This window comes from Lolium perenne, chromosome 2 (assembly GCF_019359855.2).
Source record: "Lolium perenne isolate Kyuss_39 chromosome 2, Kyuss_2.0, whole genome shotgun sequence".
Lineage (NCBI taxonomy): Eukaryota > Viridiplantae > Streptophyta > Magnoliopsida > Poales > Poaceae > Lolium > Lolium perenne.
Genome location: NC_067245.2, coordinates 244945411 through 244968067, shown reverse-complemented (window position 1 = coordinate 244968067; position 22657 = coordinate 244945411). Strand labels below are relative to the sequence as shown.

General features: G+C 44.7%; 1 protein-coding gene across 1 annotated transcript; it reads right to left on the bottom strand.

Annotated features, from left to right (window-relative positions):
* Window positions 1–4136: 4136 nt before the first annotated feature.
* Window positions 4137–6472, bottom strand: LOC127335477 (E3 ubiquitin-protein ligase WAV3). Its single transcript, XM_051362128.2, has 2 exons — window positions 6363–6472; window positions 4137–6204 (listed from the first exon to the last, which is right to left on the bottom strand). The coding sequence occupies exons 1-2, from the start codon at window positions 6378–6380 to the stop codon at window positions 4306–4308; spliced, it is 1917 nt and encodes a 638-aa protein (XP_051218088.1). The 5' UTR covers window positions 6381–6472; the 3' UTR covers window positions 4137–4305.
* Window positions 6473–22657: the final 16185 nt, after the last annotated feature.

Here is a 22657-nt window from a genome sequence, read left to right as displayed (position 1 = left end):
CGTCGTCGCTCTCCTTGTTGAAGGTGCTGTTTTGGTATGCGGCGGTTCGAGGTGCTAGGAGTGTGGTGGGCATTCTCCGGAGGACGCAGCGGTTGCGGGGTCGTCATCGTTCTTGTCGAGCTACTGGTGTCGGCTTTTGTTTTCTCTTCTCTTTCTCTTCCGTTTCTTTTGGGCCTGGTTGTGCTGCGGCCCCAGCATGCTTGTATCGTGTGGTTGCTATATTAATATAGCGGAGCAAAAGCCTATTTGGAGGGACAGCTCACGATTCACCAATTATATTGAAAAGAACTGAAAGGTGTGAATTTCAAAATTGGCTTACGACAAGTTCACATGGCTTTTCTCTAAAGCAGGCATTGAGAATGGAAATTTACTCCGAACGTGGCGTGCATGGGCCTATAATTTGTGTCCGGAGATAGGGAGGCCATAAAATTGGACGATGACGTGGTCATTACTTCCAAACCGAAAAAAGGACTCCGCGAGGTTACTCTTTGTCACATATGTTAATTTAACATTGTGGGTGGATATGCTTGCCATCTTAATTGAATATGTAAATAAACATGGACAAATTGCGGTAGTGGTGCGGCATACGGTGGACGGTGAACGGTGGTCTCAGTATCATGTAATTTTTTAGATAAAGAGAATATATTAATATCAAAAGATACCAATTACACCGAGGCTCTGCAACAACGCCTCACTCTAATGGCAGTACGGATGCACACAACCAAAAAAGAGTAAATAAAACTAAGAAATAAAAATCCCGCTACAACATTCTAGACCTAGCAACAGCAATATAACCACCACCGTGACAACACCTGAAGTACAGACTCTCCAAAAGCGACAGCTCCAAGAAGGGAACAGTGAACCAGCGCTGTCGTCGCCCGACCAAAGGTCTTAGGTTTTCACCCTGAAGATAGTCCCACTCCCAAAACAATACCTCCAACAAGAACATTGCCAGGCACAACCAGTTAAGGCCAGACCTTGGGTTTTCACCCTGAGAGGTAAGACTCTGAACTTCTCCTGTGCTGCCGCCCCCACATGCATACCACTGCTGCAGAGCCCGGAACGCCAAGCAAACCCCTCAGCATCACGGAGACTCGAACCTCCTTTAGCCTGTCCACCAATCCGGCCTTCATGATATTCCTTCTTCTGACTTCACCATTGACCAAAAAGTCACCTGAAGTCAACACAGAATAGAGCTTCGTGCCGCTCCCTCTGGAACATGAGTGCGCGCGACCAAATACCACCCGATCCAGCAAACTGCAGGCAAAAGATGCAGTGTTCCATTCGCCAGCGGAGCTTTCCGAAACTCATCTCTCCAGCCAGATCAAAGCAAACTAACCTCAGGAAGATCTTCATCCTCGCATGCGAGAAACTCGAGGACCGCCACCAAAAACAAAGCAAGATCAACAGCCCGACGCTGCAAATCTCTCCTGTCGGATCACCAAGGAAGAGGACAGCGACGCAGATCATGTGTACCTCCGCCGAACCGTTACCGGGGGCGGAGGCTACCACCGCTCCACCGAATCCTCCATGGCTACCGACGGAGAGCCTCAGGCCCCGGCCAAGTAGCCGTGCCGCCCGGCTTCCTCCACCAGCGCTACATCACCTCCCATGGAACACCGCCACGGGAACCCTCTTCTCCCCCTCGTAGATTCGATGGAGGGTGTGCCGCCACCACCGCCATAGCCAGGCCGGGACCGGGGTCATGGCTGGGGCCGAGGCACGGGGGCCAGGGCCGAGGCCAGCGCCGGGGTTGGGGCCGCGGCCGGCAGCGGTTGAGGGCGACGGGCGGTGGATGGCGGGTGGCTGTGGGGCGCGGGCGGGTTAGGGTTAGGGGAGAGGGAGAGGCTAGTACTGCAAATTAATGTGTCCTCAGTATCATGTAATAGGGCGGTCATACGTTGGGTGGTGGTCTCTAAGAATATAAGGTTATTGTGAAACCTTTTTCTAGGAAAAGTTGAAATCCAGAATTCTAGTTGTTTCCGCACTACCTAGATATTCACAGATAACAATTCTGTCACATTGGCAAATTTTGGATAGCGTATCTCATTTTCCTATTTACCCAATGGTTAATACCCAAAATATTAGTGCATGCGAAAATTCTTTTTTTAAGAGTTAGACATTTCTGATTTTAGTTCATATTCAACTGCCATGTAAATGTGTAAATATTGTTTCCTACATAAAACTCATTTGAAATCACATAAATCATTCTAATTCATAAATTAATCTAAATTTCATAAATAAACTGAAAACATAGGCCTCCAAATAGGTGTTGTAGGATAAATAATTACAATGGCTTACCCGCGGGCCTAAATCTGAACATCTCACACTACAAAAAAATAAAAAAGTTTTCTTGGGCTAGGGCCATGATCGATGATGACCCATACTCGAAGATCTTGGTTCGCTCCATGGTTAAACGCAGAAAAAAAAAACTCGTTTTGGATGCCCTCTAAAGCCACGAATTTGGTTAAAAAAACGTGGCTGATGGTTGCCTGGTGTGTGGTACATGTCCATTTTTCGGTTGCACATGCGGAGTCAACCCAAATCTGCATCCCTGGTGTATTTTGTGGCATGTGAGGCCACAGTGCCAGCGTCTATAGTAGAGATTTTTTTCGGGTGTGGCATCTAATTGGACACAGTTGACGGACGTTCTCCGATGAAACCGTTTATGGTTCTAGCTGATGGCTCCCCGATATCAGTCTCTCCTTCTTGATAGGGTTAGGAATTTGGCAGTCCTACCCGTGCTACCATGTTTTTTTTTTACAATCAATACCACATATATTCATAGCAACAAATAGTACATGGTAGAGATACATGAACTGACTCCAACGATTACAAAATAAAGTCTAAAAGATAGTAACAAATCTTCAAGGTCTTCAATTTCTTTCTTCTTCCAGAACACAATCTTGTACTCTTCTGAAGACAACCAAAGATAGATAACGAACCATAGACCTGTAGATACCGACGAAAGTTCTCCCATAATTTTTTGAGCCGTAATGCCAAGGTTGCGTGCATGCACGCAACCATTAAAGCAGTCATACAACATCGGCAAGAGTACCAACACCAGTATATCAGAGAATAATAACCAACTAGCTTTGTCGTCATCGATGGAGAGTCGAGAGTACGAATCACCATTGTTGAGGACGTAGCAGCCGGGACAAAAACTGCGAGGATAATCCTCCTCGCGGCAACAACGACAAAAGATCCAAAATCGATCTGACGAAGCAAGATCCGAAGACCCATACCTAGAAAATTGTGATTGTTCAACATCAGCATTGACGCCGGGAAGAAGATCTCGGCGCCGAACGAAAGGACGAAGATCACTTATTGCAGACGATGCCATCTCCATTGAGGGGAAACCAACAAGAAGACGGCTACCAAAATCCTAACATAATCTAATGAAAACAATACTTTTATTCGAAACTCCATGCATAGATCGGGTTCCCCACTCCTCCTGACGCCGGCGAAGCCGACTGGAGGAGGGAGAACCAATCTATGGAGGAGGATGAACTGGAGGTAGCTAGGATTAGGCGGCGGCTGAGAGGAGAAACCACGGGATTGAACCACCCGTGCTACCATGTTAACGAATGGCCAAATTGATTTCTCTCATAGAAGCAACCAATACATGTAGAAGGGAGACATGGCCTTTGGGCCTAAAGGCTAAACGGACCTATAGCTATACAGAAGACCACGTAGGCCGGTTTTGAACTATCAATAAAAACGTAGGCCAGTTTTGAATCTATGAAAAATATTTTTAGACATGTAAAAAAGTTTGGAAAAATATCATGATATCGATTGTGTAAATTTTTAGAATGAAATATGTTGTATTTTGGACTCAGAAAATTAATAAATCTTGATTTCATTATTGATCAACAGTAATGAACAATACACTATAATCTAGATTTTACCATTTTGTGAGATTTTGTCATTTTTACTGAGAGCAAAATACAACGTATTTCAATCTGAAAATTTACGCATTAATAGTTTCAAACATTCTCTATGTTGATGTATTTTTTCAATTTTTGCTGAAACTAGAAAAACAAAAGTTTTGAAGTTTTTCATAAAAAGGTGAAAGTATTTCGTATTATTGCACCATTCTGAACTTGTTTAGAAATCAGCGGGCAGAACATCAGCACTGAACGGCATACAAGTTTCAGATTATTTTTCACAACAGAAACAAACCAAACTCCCAAATCCTAAGAAAAGTTTCAAAATCAAACAATCTCTTGTAAAACAAACAACATGCCAGAATTTCATCGGTGGCGTGACTCTACAAAGCTACTGATTCACCCTCCTCTGGGGCCTTCAGTTCGGATCGGAGCCTTCGGCTTCTTCCCGCTCCAGCCGGCCCTCGGCTGCCGCCTCGCGGGCCCTCCGCGACCGCAACAGCATCGCGAGTATGGCCGGCGTCGCGTAGGGCAGCGTCGCATCGACTCGATGCGAATCCTGGCGTGTTCCTTCCATGGACGTCGTCACCCCTCCAGCGTGGAATCCAATCGCCGATGACAGCAGCAGCTCCAGCTCCGACCAACTGCCCAGAGAGCTGGAGCTGCTCCGCTGGTGCATGTGCGCGCTCATGCCAGCGAGCATGTGCGCCCGCCCCGATCGTGCGTAGTTCTGCTGGCTCGACACGCGCCCGAGCATGCCCCGCAGCTCGATCTCCAGCGCCGCGATCATGGCGTCGCCGCCTCGTGCCGCGTCGGACTGCGCCACCGCTCGCCACCGGTTCTCGAGTATCTCCACCGCTTCCTGGTGCGCACCCCGCTCTGCTGCCGCCCTCGACGCCGCAATGTCCTCGGTGGTCTCGACCCGGATGAGCTCCCGCTCCACCTCCACCGACCGTGCCAAGTCCGGCGCGTGTTCCGGCCTCGCCACCACCGCGTCCTCGGCCGTCACGCTGAATTCCACGCCGGCGGTCGCGTCTCGGTAGACGCAGGAAACTTTCAGCAGAGTAGTGACTTCACCGTCCGTTTCTCCTGCTGCCGGTACGGCCAAGAATAGCAAGAAACGCCTCTCCTCGTCGGCGTAGAGTTCGCCCACCGCGACCGACGCAGCGCGGCCGTCCTCGTCGACGCGGCTCTCGTAAACCCCAGACTTGACTGAAACGACACGAACGCCAGGATGCACGCAGGCAACCGCGAGACGCGCGTCCTGAACCACGACGGAGAGCAGCCCGCCGACACACTGCGCGAACGCGTCCTGGATCACCGCCTCGTTCTCGATAAACGAGAACGTGCCACCCGACGCCTCGGCGATGACGTGCATCGCAGCCGCGTCGTGGCTTCTGCCGAAGCCGAACGTGTGGATGGGCGCTGTGCGACCGCCTGTGGTGGTGCCCATGCGCGCAAGGGATGGCGGGACGAGCGCCGCGTAGTTGGGCGGTCTGCTGCCGAGCGCCTGTCTCGTCAAGGTGCAGTTGTCCTGGCCGTCGGAGAGCAGCACCACGCTTGAAAAGCCGTTCCTGTACCGGCGCTCGTCGAGCACCTTGGCGGCGGTGCGGAGCCCCTCGGCGATGTTGGTGCCGCGAAGCGCCGTGAGGGACTCCACGGCGCGCACGCACAGCGCCTTCCCGGCGTCCGTCATGCGCATGAGCCGTGTCACGCGGCGCGCCGTGGACGAGAAGGACACGATACAGAAGCGGTCTTCCGGGCCGAGGATGTCCACGACGAACCTCATCGCCTGCTTCAGCAGCTCGAGCTTGCGCCCGTGCATGCTTCTGCTGACGTCGAGCACCATCACGAGGTCGAGCGGCTCGCGTGGCGCTTCGGTGCCGGTAGCCTTGAGGTGCACGAGCACGGCGAAGTTGTCGCGAGACGAGTCTCTGGCGACGGCCGAGTAGTCGGTGTATGTCTTGACGACCACCGCTCTGTTGGATGGTGCGGCTGCTGCCGGCTCCACCTGCTCGTCGTCGTCGAAGACGTCCGGATCTGCGGGCTGGGTGGTTACTGATAGTAGTAGAGGTAGCGGCACGACATCCACGGACGGCGGCTGTAGCGGTGGGTGGGTGGGCGGCACTGATGCCGCCGCCGGTCGCACGAACGGCAGTTCGCGCCAGGGCGCATTGCAGAGCGGGCAGAGGAGGTGGCCGTACGCGACGCTGGCGGAGATGCAGTGGAAATGGAACGTGTGGGAGCACTCGGCCATGAAGATGGCTTGCCCGCCGCCGACGCCCATGCCGCTGAGGCAGATAGCGCAAAGATTCATCTGCGAAGAAAACAAATGTCGAGTCAGCTTTATCTACAGTAGTTATTAAGGTCTTATTAAGGAACCAAACAAATCTGGACAAAAAAGAGAATGAACACACTGTGTACAGATACCAATTTGACAAAAGAACTATGAAACTAGACTGAGGATTCATTCACCTGGTCAGGGCTTTCCATGTCGAAACAGGCTCTCGCTGCAAGCTGCTCCGAAAATCGATACAAACAAGTAACTTGACAAAAAGAAAAACCTGCGACGAAAACTAAGCCGTATGCTTCGCCTCAAAGGAAAGAATAACGCGGTTGGATAATGGTTGAGATTTGGGACGTAGTATGCTGCTGACCCTGACTAAGTGCTTGCTTAAACAATATCAACTGGATTTCGTAGAACTGTTGTCTGCCTTTTAATTTGTGCTTCCGTCGTCTTCTTCTTTTTCTTTGAACAAGTGCTTCCTTCTTCAACAAAGCAGGCATCCGGATTAAGTCATTGGATGTACATCCCAACGGCCATTGACTTCGTTCATAAATACTCACTTTTAACGATCAAATATCACCAAATGGAAGATATCACCAAAGGTAAATTTATCTTGAATATTGATGAGAAGTGTTTTCTTACAACAAAGCTACAACATGCTGAGTCGGTCGTTCTCTGGAGTCCATGTTGCATGGCACAGGCTTAACACAGATGGCTCATATGGATCAGGTGGTCATGGGGATGTTGGTATGATAGTACGCGGCCATAATGGTGAACTCATACTCTCAGCGTGTTGTCAACTCCTGCCATGTCGGGATGCACTAGGTACTGAACTTTCGGCACTACATGAAGGTTTATCTTTAGCTTTGCATTGAAGTAATCTACCCCTAATCATTGAGATAGATTGCTTGGAGATTGTCAAGATTATGAAGAATAAAGAGATTGATTGTTCTACCTACACCATGGAGATTGAAGAGATTAAAAATTTGCTGAAAGTCCGTCAAACTTGTACTACTCATGTTAAGAGATGCAAAAATGATAGTAGTCATTTCTTGGCAAATTATGCTAGAACAAATTCTCAAACGGCAGTGTGGTTCGCCTCTGGTCCAGAGGGTTTAGCGAGCACATGTCATGGAGTTTTGTAATATGTGATGCTTTGAGTAATAAAAGTTTCATTCGCAAAAAAAACATGACTTCGCTCTGCAAATGACTTTGTGCCATGAGAACGGGTTAGCTTTGTGAAGATACCATTACATCTAGCCTCTCTAACAATGTATTACCATAGCAGCCGTACTAACACCACCAAGACAACACCAGAAGTTCAACTTCTCCAAAAGCAACACCTTCAAGAAGAAAATAGTGCTCAAGTGTCGTTGTCCCCCGATCATAGATCTAAAGTTTTTACCGTGGATAAAGTCCTCCTCACAAAACAATGTCTTCAACAAGATCATTGCCAGTCACAGCCAATTAAGACCACACCTTCAATTTTCACCCTGAAAGGTAAGACTTTGAACTTCTCTTATGCTATTGTCCCTCGTACGATACAGCTGCTACATGTCATGAATCATCAAGCCAATTCCTCATCGCCAAAAAGACTCGAATCACCATTGTTAGTCCCCAGATCTCTGCTTCCATAACATTCTCCGCCAGCTGAATTCACCATGGACGAGAAAGCGTGCCCCATGATAGTAACATCAAGCAGAGCTTCGCAACACTCCCTCTGAGACCAAACGATCAGAAAAAATATGAGTGCGTACGATCGAATCCCATCCGATCCAACAATCTTCAAGCATGAATCGCCCAGTGAAGTTCACCGACGGAGCCTTTCGGAACACGACACTCCAGCCAGGTTGTGGGGACAGGCATCCGGCAGATCATCGTCTTGGCGTCATTTGAAACCCTAGGACCCCCACCTTTATTCAACCCAGCTAGTATCCCCCTTTATTCGTTACCATTATTATAAGAATATGGCCTATAGTTATTACTAGAATTGTTCCGATAAGCATTGTTGTTGAAATTATTATTTTTAATGTAGTTTACATCAACATGTTCTTCTTGGGCAACCAATGAAGCTAACGGAACATTATTAGGATCAACATTAGTCCTATCATTCACAAGCATAGACATAATAGCATCAATCTTATCACTCAAGGAAGAGGTTTCTTCGACAGAATTTACCTTCTTACCTTGTGGAGCTCTTTCCGTGTGCCATTCAGAGTAATTAATCATCATATTATCAAGAAGCTTTGTTGCCTCACCAAGAGTAATGGACATAAAGGTACCTCCAGCAGCTGAATCCAATAAGTTCCGCGAAGAGAAGTTCAGTCCTGCATAAAAGGTTTGGATGATCATCCAAGTAGTCAGTCCATGGGTTGGGCAATTTTTAACCAAAGATTTCATTCTTTCCCAAGCTTGTGCAACATGCTCATTATCCAATTGTTTAAAATTCATTATGCTACTTCTCAAAGATATAATTTTAGCAGGGGGATAATATCTACCAATAAAAGCATCCTTGCATTTAGTCCATGAATCAATACTATTCTTAGGCAGAGATAGTAACCAATATTTAGCTCTTCCTCTTAATGAGAAAGGAAACAATTTTAATTTTATAATGTCACCATCTACATCTTTGTACTTTTGCATTTCACACAATTCAACAAAATTATTGAGATGGGCAGCAGCATCATCAGAACTAACACCAGAAAATTGCTCTCTCATAACAAGATTTAGTAAAGCAGGTTTAATTTCAAAGAATTCTGCTGTAGTAGCAGGTGAAGCAATAGGTGTGCATAAGAAATCATTATTATTTGTGGTTGTGAAGTCACACAACTTAGTATTTTCAGGAGTGGCCATTTTAGCAGTAGTAAATAAAGCAAACTAGATAAAGTAAATGCAAGTAACTAATTTTTTTGTGTTTTTGATATAGAGTGCAAGACAGTAAATAAAGTAAAGCTAGCAACTAATTTTTTTGTGTTTTGATATAATGCAGCAAACAAAGTAGTAAATAAAATAAAGCAAGACAAAAACAAAGTAAAGAGATTGGATTGTGGAGACTCCCCTTGCAGCGTGTCTTGATCTCCCCGGCAACGGCGCCAGAAAAAGTGCTGCTGGCGTGTAGTTGACGTGGGAGTTAGAAATCTTTGTGGTGTAACTTTTCTTCGTCCCCGGCAACGGCGCCAGAAAAAGTGCTTGATACGCGTACAGCACGCGTCCGTTGGGAACCCCAAGAGGAAGATGTGATGCGTACAGCGGCAAGTTTTCCCTCAGAAAGAAACCAAGGTTTATCGAACCAGGAGGAGCCAAGAAGCACGTTGAAGGTTGATGGCGGCGGGATGTAGTGCGGCGCAACACCAGGGATTCCGGCGCCAACGTGGAACCTGCACAACACAACCAAAGTACTTTGCCCCAACGAAACAGTGAGGTTGTCAATCTCACCGGCTTGCTGTAACAAAGGATTAGATGTATAGTGTGGATTATGATTGTTTGCAGAAAACAGTAGAACAAGTATTGCAGTAGATTGTATTCAATGTAAAAGAATGGACCGGGGTCCACAGTTCACTAGAGGTGTCTCTCCCATAAGATAAATAGCATGTTGGGTGAACAAATTACAGTCGGGCAATTGACAAATAGAGAGGGCATGACCATGCACATACATGATATGATGAGTATTGTGAGATTTAATTGGGCATTTCATAGACCGCTATCCAGCATGCATCTATGCCTAAAAAGTCCACCTTCAGGTTATCATCCGAACCCCTTCCAGTATTAAGTTGTAAACAACAGACAATTGCATTAAGTATGGTGCGTAATGTAATCAATAACTACATCCTTAGACATAGCATCAATGTTTTATCCCTAGTGGCAACAGCACATCCACAACCTTAGAACTTTCACATCGTCCCAGATTTAATGGAGGCATGAACCCACTATCGAGCATAAATACTCCCTCTTGGAGTTAAGAGTAAAAACTTGGCCAGAGCCTCTACTAATAACGGAGAGCATGCAAGATCATAAACAACACATAGGTAATAGATTGATAATCAACATAACATAGTATTCTCTATCCATCGGATCCCGACAAACACAACATATAGATTACAGATAGATGATCTTGATCATGTTAGGCAGCTCACAAGATCCAACAATGAAGCACATAAGGAGAAGACAACCATCTAGCTACTGCTATGGACCCATAGTCCAGGGGTGAACTACTCACTCATCACTCCGGAGGTGACCATGGCGGTGAAGAGTCCTCCGGGAGATGATTCCCCTCTCCGGCAGGGTGCCGGAGGCGATCTCCTGAATCCCCCGAGATGGGATTGGCGGCGGCGGCGTCTCAGTAAGGTTTTCCGTATCGTGGCTCTCGGTACTGGGGGTTTCGCGACGAAGGCTTTAAGTAGGCGGAAGGGCAACGCGGGGGGCCACACGAGGGCCCCACACACCAGGGCCGCGCGGCCAAGGGCCAGGCCGCGCCGCCCTGTGGTGTCGGCGCCTCGTGGCCCCACTTCCTTTCCCCCTCGGTCTTCTGGAAGCTTCGTGCAAAAATAGGCCCCTGGGCGTTGATTTCGTCCAATTCCGAGAATATTTCCTTGCTAGGATTTCTGAAACCAAAAACAGCAGAAAACAGCAACTGGCTCTTCGGCATCTCGTTAATAGGTTAGTGCCGGAAAATGCATAAATACGACATATAATGTGTATAAAACATGTAGATATCATCAATAATGTGGCATGGAACATAAGAAATTATCGATACGTCGGAGACGTATCAGCATCCCTGCTTAGTTCTGCTCGTCCAGCAGTAAACGATAACAAAGATAATTTCTGGAGTGACATGCCATCATAACCTTGATCATACTATTGTAAGCACATGTAATGAATGCAGCGATCAAAACAATGGTAATGACATGAGTAAACAAATGAATCATAAAGCAAAGACTTTTCATGAATAGTACTTTAAGACAAGCATCAATAAGTCTTGCATAAGAGTTAACTCATAAAGCAATAAATCAAAGTAAAGGTATTGAAGCAACACAAAAGAAGATCAAGTTTCAGCGGTTGCTTTCAACTTGTAACATGTATATCTCATGGATATTGTCAATGTAAAGTAATATAACAAGTGCAATATGCAAGTATGTAGGAATCAATGCACAGTTCACACAAGTGTTTGCTTCTTGAGGTGGAGAGAAATAGGTGAACTGACTCAACATAAAAGTAAAAAAAGGCCCTTCGCAGAGGGAAGCATTGATTGCTATATTTGTGCTAGAGCTTTGGTTTTGAAAACATGAAACAATTTTGTCAACGGTAGTAATAAAGCATATGTGTCATGTAAATTATATCTTACAAGTTGCAAGCCTCATGCATAGTATACTAATAGTGCCCGCACCTTGTCCTAATTAGCTTGGATTACCAGGATTATCATTGCAATACACATGTTTTAACCAAGTGTCACAAAGGGGTACCTCTATGCCGCCTGTACAAAGGTCTAAGGAGAAAGCTCGCATTTGGATTTCTCGCTTTGATTATTCTCAACTTAGACATCCATACAGGGACAACATAGACAACAGATAGTGGACTCCTCTTTTATGCATAAGCATGTAGCAACAATTAATGTTCTCATATGAGATTGAGGATATATGTCCAAAACTGAAACTTCCACCATGATTCATGGCTTTAGTTAGCGGCCCAATGTTCTTCTCTAACAATATGCATGCTCTAACCATTAAATGAGTGGTAAATCTCCCTTACTTCAGACAAGACGGACATGCATAGCAACTCACATGATATTCAACAAAGAGTTGATGGCGTCCCCAGAAACATGGTTATCGCACAACAAGCAACTTAATAAGAGATAAAGTGCATAAGTACATATTCAATACCACAATAGTTTTTAAGGCTATTTTGTCCCATGAGCTTTATATTGCAAAGGCGAATGATGGAAATTTTAAAGATAGCACTCAAGCAATTTACTTTGGAATGGCGGAGAAATACCATGTAGTAGGTAGGTATGGTGGACACAAATGGCATAGTGGTTGGCTCAAGGATTTTGGATGCATGAGAAGTATTCCCTCTCGATACAAGGTTTAGGCTAGCAAGGTTATTTGAAACAAACACAAGAATGAACCGGTGCAGCAAAACTCACATAAAAGACATATTGTAAACATTATAAGACTCTACACCGTCTTCCTTGTTGTTCAAAACTCAATACTAGAAATTATCTAGACTTTAGAGAGACCAAATATGCAAACCAAATTTTAGCAAGCTCTATGTATTTCTTCATTAATGGGTGCAAAGTATATGATGCAAGAGCTTAAACATGAGCACAACAATTGCCAAGTATCAAATTATTCAAGACATTTTAGAATTACTACATGTAGCATTTCCCGATTCCAACCATATAACAATTTAACGAAGAAGATTCAACCTTCGCCATGAATACTATGAGTAAAGCCTAAGGACATATTTGTCCATATGCAACAGCGGAGCGTGTCTCTCTCCCACACAATAAATGCTAGGATCCATTTTATTCAAACAAAAACAAAAACAAAAACAAACCGACGCTCCAAGCAAAGTACATAAGATGTGATGGAATAAAAATATAGTTTCAGGGGAGGAACCTGATAATGTTGTCGATGAAGAAGGGGATGCCTTGGGCATCCCCAAGCTTAGACGCTTGAGTCTTCTTAAAATATGCAGGGGTGAACCACCGGGGCATCCCCAAGCTTAGAGCTTTCACTCTCCTTGATCATATTGTATCATCTCCCTCTCTTGATCCTTGAAAACTTCCTCCACACCAAACTCGAAACAACTCATTAGAGGGTTAGTGCACAATAAAAATTTATATGTTCAGAGGTGACATAATCATTCTTAACACTTCTGGACATTGCATAAAGCTACTGGACATTAATGGATCAAAGAAATTCATCCAACATAGCAAAAGAGGCAATGCGAAATAAAAGGCAGAATCTGTCAAAACAGAACAGTTCGTAAAGACGAATTTTAAAATGGCACCAGACTTGCTCAAATGAAAATTCCCAAATTGAATGAAAGTTGCTTACATATCTGAGGATCACGCACGTAAATTGGCATATTTTTCTGAGCTACCTACAGAGAGGCAGGTCGAAATTCGTGACAGCAAAGAAATCTGTTTCTGCGCAGTAATCCAAATCTAGTATGAACCTTACTATCAAAGACTTTACTTGGCTCAACAATGCACAAAACTAAGATAAGAAGAGGTTGCTACAGTAGTAAACAACTTCCAAGACTCAAATATAAAATAAAAATACTGTAGTAAAAACATGGGTTGTCTCCCATAAGCGCTTTTCTTTAACGCCTTTCAGCTAGGCGCAGAAAGTGTGTATCAAGTATTGTCAAGAGACGAAGTATCAACATCATAACTTGTTCTAATAATAGAATCAAAAGGTAACTTCATTCTCTTTCTAGGGAAGTGTTCCATACCTTTCTTGAGAGGAAATTGATATTTAATATTACCTTCCTTCATATCAATGATAACTCCAACAGTTCGAAGAAAAGGTCTTCCCAATATAATGGGACAAGATGCATTGCATTCAATATCCAAGACAACAAAATCAACGGGGACAAGGTTATTGTTAACCATAATACGAACATTATCAACTTTCCCCAAAGGTTTCTTTATAGCATTATCAACAAGATTAACATCCAAATAACAATTCTTCAATGGTGGCAAGTCAAGCATATTATAAATTTTCTTAGGCATAACGGAAATACTTGCACCAAGGTAAAGCATTACAATCAAAGTTATTGACTTTCATCTTAATGATGGGCTCCCAACCATCTTCTAGCTTCCTAGGAGTAGAAGTTTCAAGTTTTAGTTTCTCTTCTCTAGCTTTTATGAGAGCATTTGTAATATGTTTTGTGAAAGCCAAGTTTGTAGCACTAGCATTAGGACTCTTAGCAAGTTTTTGTAAGAACTTTATAACTTCAGAGATATGGCAATCATCAAAATCCAAACCATTATAATCTAAAGCAATGGGATCATCATCCCCAATGTTGGAAAAAATTTCAGCAGTTTTATCACAGGAAGTTTCAGATGTTCCAGGTAATTTTGCACGCTTTGCACTAGGAGTAGTAACATTGCCAACATCAATTATTTTACCATTGATAGTAGGAGGTGTAGCAACATGTGAATCATTAACATTACTAGTGGTGGTAATAGTCCAAACTTTAGTTACATTATTCTCTTTAGCTAGTTTTTCATTTTCTTCTCTTTCCCACCTAGCATGCAATTCAGCCATCAATCTTATATTCTCATTAATTCTAACTTGTATGGCATTTGCTGTAGTAACAATTTTATTTTCAATATCCTTATTAGGCATAACTTTTGATTTCAAAAGATCAACATCAGAGGCAAGACTATCAACCTTAGAAGCGAGAATATCAATTTTATTGAGCTTTTCCTCAACAGATTTGTTAAAAGCAGTTTGTGTACTAATAAATTCTTTAAGCATAGCTTCAAGTCCAGGGGGTGTGTTCCTATTATTGTTGTAAGAATTCCCATAAGAATTACCATAACCGTTACCATTATTATAAGGATATGGCCTATAGTTATTACTAGAATTGTTCCGATAAGCATTGTTGTTGAAATTATTATTTTTAATATAGTTTACATCAACATGTTCTTCTTGGGCAACCAATGAAGCTAACGGAACATTATTAGGATCAACATTAGTCCTATCATTCACAAGCATAGACATAATAGCATCAATCTTATCACTCAAGGAAGAGGTTTCTTCGACAGAATTTACCTTCTTACCTTGTGGAGCTCTTTCCGTGTGCCATTCAGAGTAATTAATCATCATATTATCAAGAAGCTTTGTTGCCTCACCAAGAGTAATGGACATAAAGGTACCTCCAGCAGCTGAATCCAATAAGTTCCGCGAAGAGAAGTTCAGTCCTGCATAAAAGGTTTGGATGATCATCCAAGTAGTCAGTCCATGGGTTGGGCAATTTTTAACCAAAGATTTCATTCTTTCCCAAGCTTGTGCAACATGCTCATTATCCAATTGTTTAAAGTTCGTTATGCTACTTCTAAAAGATATAATTTTAGCAGGGGGATAATATCTACCAATAAAAGCATCCTTGCATTTAGTCCATGAATCAATACTATTCTTAGGCAGAGATAGCAACCAATCTTTAGCTCTTCCTCTTAATGAGAAAGGAAACAATTTTAATTTTATAATGTCACCATCTACATCTTTATACTTTTGCATTTCACACAATTCAACAAAATTATTGAGATGGGCAGCAGCATCATCAGAACTAACACCGGAAAATTGCTCTCTCATAACAAGATTTAGTAAAGCAGATTTAATTTCAAAGAATTCTGTTGTAGTAGCAGGTGAAGCAATAGGTGTGCATAAGAAATCATTATTATTTGTGGTTGTGAAGTCACACAACTTAGTATTTTCAGGAGTGGCCATTTTAGCAGTAGTAAATAAAGCAAACTAGATAAAGTAAATGCAAGTAACTAATTTTTTTGTGTTTTTGATATAGAGTGCAAGACAGTAAATAAAGTAAAGCTAGCAACTAATTTTTTTGTGTTTTGATATAATGCAGCAAACAAAGTAGTAAATAAAATAAAGCAAGACAAAAACAAAGTAAAGAGATTGGATTGTGGAGACTCCCCTTGCAGCGTGTCTTGATCTCCCCGGCAACGGCGCCAGAAAAAGTGCTGCTGGCGTGTAGTTGACGTGGGGGTTAGAAATCTTTGTGGTGTAACTTTTCTTCGTCCCCGGCAACAGCGCCAGAAAAAGTGCTTGATACGCGTACAGCACGCGTCCGTTGGGAACCCCAAGAGGAAGGTGTGATGCGTACAGCGGCAAGTTTTCCCTCAGAAAGAAACCAAGGTTTATCGAACCAGGAGGAGCCAAGAAGCACGTTGAAGGTTGATGGCGGCGGGATGTAGTGCGGCGCAACACCAGGGATTCCGGCGCCAACGTGGAACCTGCACAACACAACCATAGTACTTTGCCCCAACGAAACAGTGAGGTTGCCAGAGCCTCTACTAATAACGGAGAGCATGCAAGATCATAAACAACACATAGGTAATAGATTGATAATCAACATAACATAGTATTCTCTATCCATCGGATCCCGACAAACACAACATATAGTATTACAGATAGATGATCTTCATCATGTTAGGCAGCTCACAAGATCCAACAATGAAGCACATAAGGAGAAGACAACCATCTAGCTACTGCTATGGACCCATAGTCCAGGGGTGAACTACTCACTCATCACTCCGGAGGCGACCATGGCGGTGAAGAGTCCTCCGGGAGGTGATTCCCCTCTCCGGCAGGGTGCCGGAGGCGATCTCCTGAATCCCCCGAGATGGGATTGGCGGCGGCGGCGTCTCAGTAAGGTTTTCCGTATCGTGGCTCTCGGTACTGGGGGTTTCGCGACGAAGGCTTTAAGTAGGCGGAAGGGCAACGCGGGGGGCCACACGAGGGCCCCACACACCAGGGCCGCGCGGCCAAGGGCCAGGCCGCGCCGCCCTGTGGTGTCGGCGCCTCGTGACCCCACTTCCTTTCCCCCTCGGTCTTCTGGAAGCTTCGTGCAAAAATAGGCCCCTGGGCGTTGATTTCGTCCAATTCCGAGAATATTTCCTTACTAGGATTTCTGAAACCAAAAACAGCAGAAACAAAGAATCGGCTCTTCGGCATCTCGTTAATAGGTTAGTGCCGGAAAATGCATAAATACGACATATAATGTGTATAAAACATGTAGATATCATCAATAATGTGGCATGGAACATAAGAAATTATCGATACGTCGGAGACGTATCACACCGTCAAGATCTTCTACGCGCTTTTGAAAGCGGCAAGTGATCGACTACAACAACAACGAGATCTAATCTCGTAGGCTTTGGAAATCTTCGAGGGTTAGTCTCATGATCTTCTCGTTGCTAGAAGATTGGATCTTGGCTTGTTATTCGTTCTTGCGGTAGGAAATTTTTTGTTTTCTATGCTACGAATCCTATCAGTGCGTGCTAGATTTTTTGCGCTGCTTTACGCTAGACCCTCTAGAATATGCGGAATAAGTCCACGATTGAAAGGATTTTTTCCTTCCTAACCTGCTGATACCCTATATAAAATGTCAATATACTTGTAGGTGTGGATATCAGTAGCTAAGACATCAATGGCTAAGAGATAGAACCGGGAGGCGCTGGAGCTGACGATCCACGGGATTCAAGTGCTTCACACCACTGTTCAAGATGCTCCGCCTTACGAGTTTTCTTGTATCTTGCACCGTTTCGGTTTCTCCATGTAGGATGTCTTGCGTTGGGCCGCAAACTAGATGTTCCTACTATGTGCTTTCATATTCTTGTATCCGGGTTTTGGATTTGATTTCGCTTATGTTGTAAGACTTTGTTGTTTGTATGTGGACTCTGTCGTTGGGCTTCTTTAATTTAAACTCCGGTTCTTCTCGACCCTCCTGACATCCTGTCTAAAAAGAAGGACACGTGAATATCTGCATCCACATACACGAGATTTCGTATGTGCGCGGCTTCTCGCTGATAGCAATTTTGTTACAGGAAAATGGAACTTCACACGTCGATTCACTTTGTTGTAGCATGATCTAGCTAGCTGTACATACTATTGAGAACCAACTCGTGGTTGTATGGTTAGGGTGACAATGGCACCCTCAACTTACCAGAGTTTAAATCTCAGGTTTAATACTTTGGTGTCTCACTGTCTCATAAAGTAGAATTTTTTTTAGTTGGATGTGTCGTTTCTGTCACTAGCGAGACGACTGTGGTGATTTCGTCAATCTCAAGACCCGTTGGTTATCATTTCTTGGACTCGGTCTCTCGAAAGTACTCATAGCAGTAGAGTGTGTGCGCGTTCATAGAGGTGAGTGTATGTACGTATGCGTGAGCATCCATATATATTTGTGCTTTGTTTCGCAAAAAAGAAAATACATACTATTGATTGCCGATGAGATTAAAAGAATCTTCCCTTAATCTATTCAAGGCTTTCTTTGTAAGTTGGGAACTGTTAAATAATACATTTTAAAATATATTTTTTCTTTGTAAGTTGGTATCATAGAGGACTTGTTTCTCCTTCGGGAAAGTTGCGCTTGCGCACCTGCGCAATGCGCACGCATATCTGACCCCGTCCGACGGGCAAAGGAAGGCTGGGATAGTCCTATCAGTAGGTTTGACTTTGTCCATGCATATCCCCTCTAGTTTCTAGGACCCTGTACTTTTGACTTGTTGACCGCGTAGTGGCTTTGTGCAGACTCCTGTTTTGTAGCTGGACTTGTCTTCTAGCTGAGAAAAATTTCTTTCAACAGAGAAGATGAGAGAATGCGACACCCACATGTGAGCCCATGCAGCTTGTCTCTACTCTCTCATTTACTTCTTTGTCTTTATGTATGTGCAGCAGTTTTTTTAATGTGCAAACATAGATATCACATAGTGTCGATATTCACATGCAAACGTGTACTGTGCATACAGGGCGCACCTGCTCCAAAAAACCATACTCTCCCCTTACTTCTCATTCCTTCCGTGAGAGCGGATTTCCCTAACATAGTAAGGCCCCCCGGTACTATCAGAAGCACTTATTTGTTGGAGATTCGTGCAAAGTCCATACGGTCAAAGGTTCTGGCATATTTGCATTTGAGCCCTCCACAATGTTCGAAATCACCCCCGGTACGAACTGGAATATAAAAGCTCCAAACCCTAATCCCCACACCCCACCCCCTGTCCCGTCCCCTCTCCTAGCGGCCAGCGCTGCCGCACCCACCCCTCACCCCGACCCCTCTCCCAGCGCCGCCGCACCCCACCCCTCACCCCGACCCCTCTCCCAGCGCCGCCGCCCCCACCCCCGGCCAAGCGACAACACGCGCGCGACGAGCACGGGCAGCGGCTTCCCCAACAGCGGTGAGCACGTGCGCCGGCTGCTGCTAGAAGCCGGCGGTGGCTCGGTGACTACGACTGGAGACCGGTGGCGACCTGGCCGGTGACAGCACGCGCGACGGCTTCCCCGGTGGTGGCGAGCCACACCACCACCCTCCCCACCATGGAGTCAAGCTACACCACCACCACCATCTCCTGTATCTAGCTAGGTCAGGCTAGATCCCGCCCAAGACCTAACCGGCCCAATGAAGAAGAGATCTGGCTCTACTTATTTTCTATTCTTGTTTGTCTTAAATTGCTTCAGATGATTCTTTCATGTTTGATGATCCTCACCGATTCTCAATTTTTTTTATTCTCTATAATTTTCCTAAATTTCTTTCAAGAATCTTTGAAGTTTCTTTCAAGATCCAGTGGAAAAACTTGTGCATGTATATGTATGTCAATTTTCTTCCATGCGTGAACATTGTGTCTATGAATCTTCTGTGATTACGTTTGAATCTGTGAATTCGATGTGAATTATGTATGAAACTTTGATGTTTTTATTATCAGTACAAATTTATTATGAAACTTCTGCAAACTTCAGAATGATTCCCATAAAATACTTGTATGAATATTGTTTGGTATATAAAGCTGAGTGAATCTATACGTATTTGGTATGAAACTTGTATGAATATTGTTACCTATTTAAAAGAAAAAACTAGATGAAATATTGTTGAATTTGTTTAAGAATAATCCCTGTGATTTTTTTGAATATTTCTTCGGTGAAATATTTTTGATGACTCTGTAAACTCCATGAAATTATGGATCATACTTTAGAGGCAAATCTGTTCACAGTGTATGAATCTTGTTGGAAATCGAAAAAAGTTACATGAATTATGTATGAATCTTGGACAAACCCAGTATAGATTTTGTTTGGATATTGTTAAATGTATAATTTTTTTGAAAAATTATATGAAACTTAGATGAATTGCTCAAGCATGCTTGTATCTGTCACTAAACTTTGTAAAAACAAACTTGTAGAAATTCATTGTTGTTACAAAACAGAATTAACAAATATATGATAAATTGTTTTGGAAACTGTACTCAAAAATTCATTCTTGTTTTGGAAACTGTACTCAAAACTGTACTAAAAAATTCATTCTTGTTTTGGAAACTGTACTCAAAACTATTATATGATAAACTGTAAGAAAAAACTTTCGTTTAGTTTCCGTCAAAAAAATCCCCACAGGTGTCTGTGAGATGTGTGAGAGAGAGGGGAATTAGGCTGGTGCCATTGCGGGCTGTAGGCGGGGCGGTATCGCCCGCCGGGAGGCGAGAGAGAGGCGGGAGTGGGGCGAGACGAGAGCGGCAGGCGACGGCGGGGGCGCCCGGCGCTATCGCCCGCTCCCGCCAGGCTAACGCCCGCGTTGGAGGCGAGAGCGAGGCGAGAGGGAGGCGGTAGCGAGGCGGCAGCGTTGGCGGGGCGGGGCGAGAGCAGGGCGGGCGAGAGGGCGGGCGAGAGCGGGCGATAGGCGGGCGATAGGCGGGCGAGATGCGGGCGAGAGGCGGGCGAGAGGCGGGCGAGAGCGGGCGAGAGAGGGGCGGTAGTGTGTAACGGCTAGCTGACGTGGCGCGATCTGATTCGTCCACGTCAGCTAGCCGTTGCTGGTTCAAAAAACCCTAAAATTTCATCCCCACCCCCTATAAATACCCCCCATATGGTTTCACTCACTCCACACCCATTTCATCTCCATTCATCACCTTCCCTCTCTCAAATCTTCTCCACCATGTCCGGTTGGACTCCACCAGGTTTTACCACGTTCACGGATCTGATTCACGACGGGTCACCAATAGACCTAGATGGTGTCTCTCCGACACATCGTCGCACCAATGTCGGTTCTTCGCCGCTTCCCCGAGTTTTATACTCGTCCGGCACACCACCTCCGGGGCCATATGGCCCATACGCTCCACCTCCGGCGCCATATGGTTCATACCCTCCGCCTCCGTATCCATACCCCCAACCACCTCCAAATGCTCCACCTACAGGTAGCGGGAGTGGCACTGTACCTCCGTACCCACCACCTTCGTACGGTTCATACCCTCCACCTCCGTATCCATACGCGCCATATGGTCCGTACCCCCCACCACCTTCTGAAGCTCCCGCTCCAAGCTCCGAGTCCAATGCCGCGGAAACAATCGTACCACCGCGTGCAAAGAGGCTTGACTGGACTATTGCGGAAGAGGAAAAACTGGTACTTTACTTACCCATCACATATTTATTTCGGGGTTGGTTCTTGCATGGATTTTTCACTAACAATATCTATTTGGGGGTAGGTTAATGCTTGGCTTTTTAACTCCAAGGACTCTGTTGCCGGTAATTGCAAGACCGGCACTAGTTTTTGGGGTCAGATAGCTGCAACCTTCAACTCTACCTCGGATCCTGCCCGTCATCGGACCTCGAAGCAGCTGAAGGATCATTGGAACGCCTACAACAAGGAGGTGTCCCTGTTCAATTCATACCACATCCAAGAATCAGCGTTACGTCAGAGTGGAGCAGACGATGATATGGTCATGAAGGCGGCAATGGAGAGGTACGCGAATGACAAAAGAGTGACTCAGCCGTTCAGAAAGCACCACTGGTGGCAAGCTGTTCGCAATGAAGCGAAGTGGAAAGGACAACATGGTCCTGGTAGTGGAACCGAGTCCAGTTCCAAGAGAAGCCGTCTAGGACTTTCTGGTGAGTACAGCTCTAGCGAGGCGACGACGGAGGAGGAGCGTCCAACGGGCCGCGATAGGGCCAAGGCCGCGGTACGTAAGGGTAGGAGGAAGGGGAAGGACTCCTCATCAAGCAGTGAGGTAGGAAGTAAATCCTTCGCGATGAGGAACATGATGAAGGGTTTAGTGAAGGCTAAGCTATTCAAGCAATGGAACAAAATGAAAGATCGATCAACCGACGACATGACCGAAGCAGAAAAGCGCAAACATGCGAAGGCCATCAAGATGTGCGAAAAAGAGCTTGGTCTGGAAGATGATGAGGACGAGGAGAAGCAGCAGGAAGAAGAGGAAAAGGAAGAGGAAGAGGAGTATATTTTTTATTTATTATGTAATTTTTAAAATTTATTATGCAATTTTATTAATTATTATGTAATCGGTAACATTTTTAGTTGAATAAAATAATTTTCTTGCATTATTTTGAATGTCTACAAAAAATCGAGTGAAATAACTTAATCTAAAAAAGAAATAGTGATGTGGAGGAGAGAGAAGTGAGAGGTGACACTATAGCCTGTGCACTGGCCCCGTGGTGTGAGAGTGGGGTGAGAGTGAGGAAAAAAGCTGACGTGGCGGGTGAGAGTAGGGTGGTGCATTGCCTTACTGGCTGTAAGATCTGTGAAATATGAAAAAAGTAGATGGCTTTATGCAAAACAGAAATGGACTAAAGATTGAAGGTGGTAGGATCATTTTGCAACCTTGCTAGCACAAATCTGCAAGAAATTAGTGGTATAGATAGTACGGAGGCACTTCCCACGTGAGGAATTGCATTTCTCTTCCTTCCGTTCAGAAATAAGAAGTCGGAACATCAGCACAGAAAGGCGTACGAGTTTA